The sequence below is a fragment of the Macrobrachium rosenbergii genome, chromosome 41, assembly GCF_040412425.1.
Source record: "Macrobrachium rosenbergii isolate ZJJX-2024 chromosome 41, ASM4041242v1, whole genome shotgun sequence".
NCBI classification, from domain to species: Eukaryota; Metazoa; Arthropoda; class Malacostraca; order Decapoda; family Palaemonidae; genus Macrobrachium; species Macrobrachium rosenbergii.
In genome coordinates, this window is record NC_089781.1 from 78062630 (window position 1) to 78065805 (window position 3176).

At 36.4% G+C, this 3176-nt stretch overlaps 1 protein-coding gene across 1 annotated transcript; it reads left to right on the forward strand.

Annotated features, from left to right (window-relative positions):
• Positions 1–1211: 1211 nt before the first annotated feature.
• LOC136826508 (uncharacterized) lies at positions 1212–2564 on the forward strand. Its single transcript, XM_067083696.1, has one exon. It carries the CDS (start codon positions 1246–1248, stop codon positions 2317–2319), a length of 1074 nt encoding a protein of 357 aa, XP_066939797.1. The 5' UTR covers positions 1212–1245; the 3' UTR covers positions 2320–2564.
• The last annotated feature ends 612 nt before the right edge of the window (positions 2565–3176 follow it).

Below are 3176 nucleotides of genomic sequence, written 5' to 3' on the forward strand. Positions count from 1 at the left end.
TTAGTTTCTTTTTGTTTGTTTGTTCTGACCTTTATTGTGTTAGTTCGTTATTTCTCTAAATTTTTTATATACCATTTTCAATTGTTTGGACATTTTAGCAATTCGGCATTTGAAATACATTTGTTATAACACATTGTTCATTCTGAATGATTTTATAGCAAGGCAGTTATATCTGAAAAATTCACATTATTTCCTTTTATTACTTGAAAGTTTTAGCACCTTTGATTCAAGGAATTAGGGTTCGGTGAACTGAAGAGTTACCAGACTATATAACTTCATGTTTCGGTAAATCAGCGTCTATTTAGAAATGAAAATCCTTTAAGCCTCTTTCCTTTCATCTTTTTTTTCAGTTACGTTTGAAAAGAAACACTTAATGAAAATTGATTAGTATGAAGAGGGTCAAAATAATCAAATTAGTGTTAAAGTAGGTGACAAGAATATTACGACAGAATGTCCATAGATATGATTTTAAAAAGAACATTTTTGAAGTTGTATTTTTGCTAGCCATCTCTGTTCTGTTTCAGCAGAATGTGGGCAGCGCTTCCGCAAGGTGTGTTAGCGTTTTTACTTTTCTGTAAAAGAAAACTATCGTGCTGGCTTTGTCTGTCCGTCCGCACTTTTTCTGTCCGCCTCGGATCTTAAAACTACGGAGGCTAGAGGGCTGCAAATTGGTATGTTCATCATCCACCATCCAGTCATCAAACATACCAAATTGCAGCCCTCTTGCCTCAGTAGTTTTTATTTTACTTAAGGTTAAAGTTAGCCATAATCGTGCATTTGGCAACGATGTAGGACATGCCACCACCGGCCCGTGGTTATAGTTTCATGGGCCGCGGCTCATACAGCATTATACTGAGACCACCGAAAGATAGATTTATTTTCGGTGGCCTTGATTATACGCTGAACAGAAAACTCGATTGCGCCGAAGAAACTTCGGCGCATTTTTTACTTGTTTTCTGGAGTCCCGCTGAAAGATAGCCTACTAAGAACGAGTGGCTCAAGACTCATCGTCCTTTCCACAAGCCTCACCCTATTTACTACTTCAATTTTTTTCCCTTACGGCGGGGCTCCTCCACCTGTCGGCAAACAGATGTTTTATTAGACGATCGATTTTTCAGAGTCATCGATTTTTCGTGGTCATATTTTAAATTTTAAATATATGTAAAAAAAATTTCCTTACAAAGAATTTTAAAAAAGTGAAACTTTCACAGTGAAACCAATAAACAGGACGAACGACTCCTTTACATGCACGCATTCAAGATGAGCCTTAATAACTCAAGTAAACCTTTTCTTGAGCCTCTGGATTCTGAAGTAATGACCCGGACCCCATGGAGCTGTTGTCCATCGGTTAACAAAACGGCTGACGCGGCGATGTGTGTGAAAGGCTTCTTCAAAAGGACGCGATCTTTAAACCAGCGGAGGAAGCAGCCCAACCGCAAGGCGAAAGCTGCAGCAGCAAAGAAGATGAGGCATTTGATGAGGGACCCAAGTCCTTTTCCAGCCGGCGCCGCTGTCCTTCAACCGGTTCCATGTAAGATTCCCTGTAGGGTGCAGCCCTACAGGCGTGCTAAGGCTGTGGCTATAAAGAAAATGAAACCTAAGAGGTGGTTTTGCATGCAGGAAGTCGCTGAGGATAATATTACCGACCGCCTGGCTCCACATGAAGCACTGCATCTGCTAAGAGGCGCCAAACTCGTAGGCTCAGGAGCCTTTGGAAAAGTCTTTAAAGTCAAGTATAAAGAAAAAGCCGCCGCCTTCAAAGTAGGTAGAATGCAATACATGGAAGAACAATTCAAAGCGGAAGCGATGATACTCAAGGAGCTCAACGGGGCCGGAGGTGCCCCTAAACTATTGGCGATCTCCAGCAAGCCATCTGGTATTGTCATGGAGTTCTGCTCAGGTGTAACTTTCCTAAAAATCCTTAGGAGCCCTGACATCAGCAGATACAATAAACTGAAGGTTCTGCCTGTGGCTGCCGAGATGCTGCATGAAATTCACTTGAAGGGCATCATACACAACGACGTCAAGGAAGACAATATCATGGTGAAACTTCGAGGAGAGGGCCAAACTCCTACAGTGAGGTTCGTTGACTTTGGAATTTCCTGCAAGATGGCCCTGTGCTCCAGTAACTGGCATTCTCCCGCTAATGATGTGAGACAATTTGGTAATATGATCCACAGCATGCACACCAGTTTTAGAATTGACCTACCGGAGGCATTCGTCAGAGTTGGAGAGGCAGCACGTGGAGCAAAGAGAAGGGTAAATTTGCCCGAGATGATTAGTGACCTAAAGTGGGCACTATTCAATCTGAAAAGATGATCTTGATACATAAATGTGTCAGCATATGTGTTGTTACCTTCAGTTCTGTTTTTTTTTTTTCAAAGAATATTATATATGTACCAATGTTAAGAATATTCATTTAGTGACTGTGAGTAAGGATTTTGGATTGCCGTGTTCTCAGTACCCAAGGAAACTTTCTTATTCTTGTGTGAGATATCAGCACTGTTTTGTTTAGGCTATTAATTGTTCATAGCCCAAAAAATATTAAAATTATGTCAAAGGAGGAGTTTTCTTTTAATAACAATAAATATAGAGCACATCTTAAGAGCTTTCATGGTCTTACTGAAAAAGAACTCTCATTCTGAGAATTAAACACATTGTTTGTGCTGACAGACAGGGTCTATTTCTTGTGGATTTTACAGTATACCGGTGAAATGGTTTTAAAGATTAGATTTCATTCTAGAAAGGCATCTTTTGAATACTATTGATCTTGAAAGTTTGTAAACTGGGAATGGTAGTGAGTTCATGAAATGATAGCATACATAAATAAATCAAAATTAGTGTAGTTATATATATATATATATATATATATATATATATATATATATATATATATATATATATATATATATGCATATATATACATATATATATATATATATATATATATATATATATGCATATATATATATATATATATATATATATATATATATATATATATATATATATATATATATATTTAGATATATACATATATATATGTATATATATACTCATGTCTATATATAAGTATATATACTGTATATATATATATATATATATATATATATATATATATATATATATATATATATATACTCATGTCTATATATAAGTATATATATATATATATA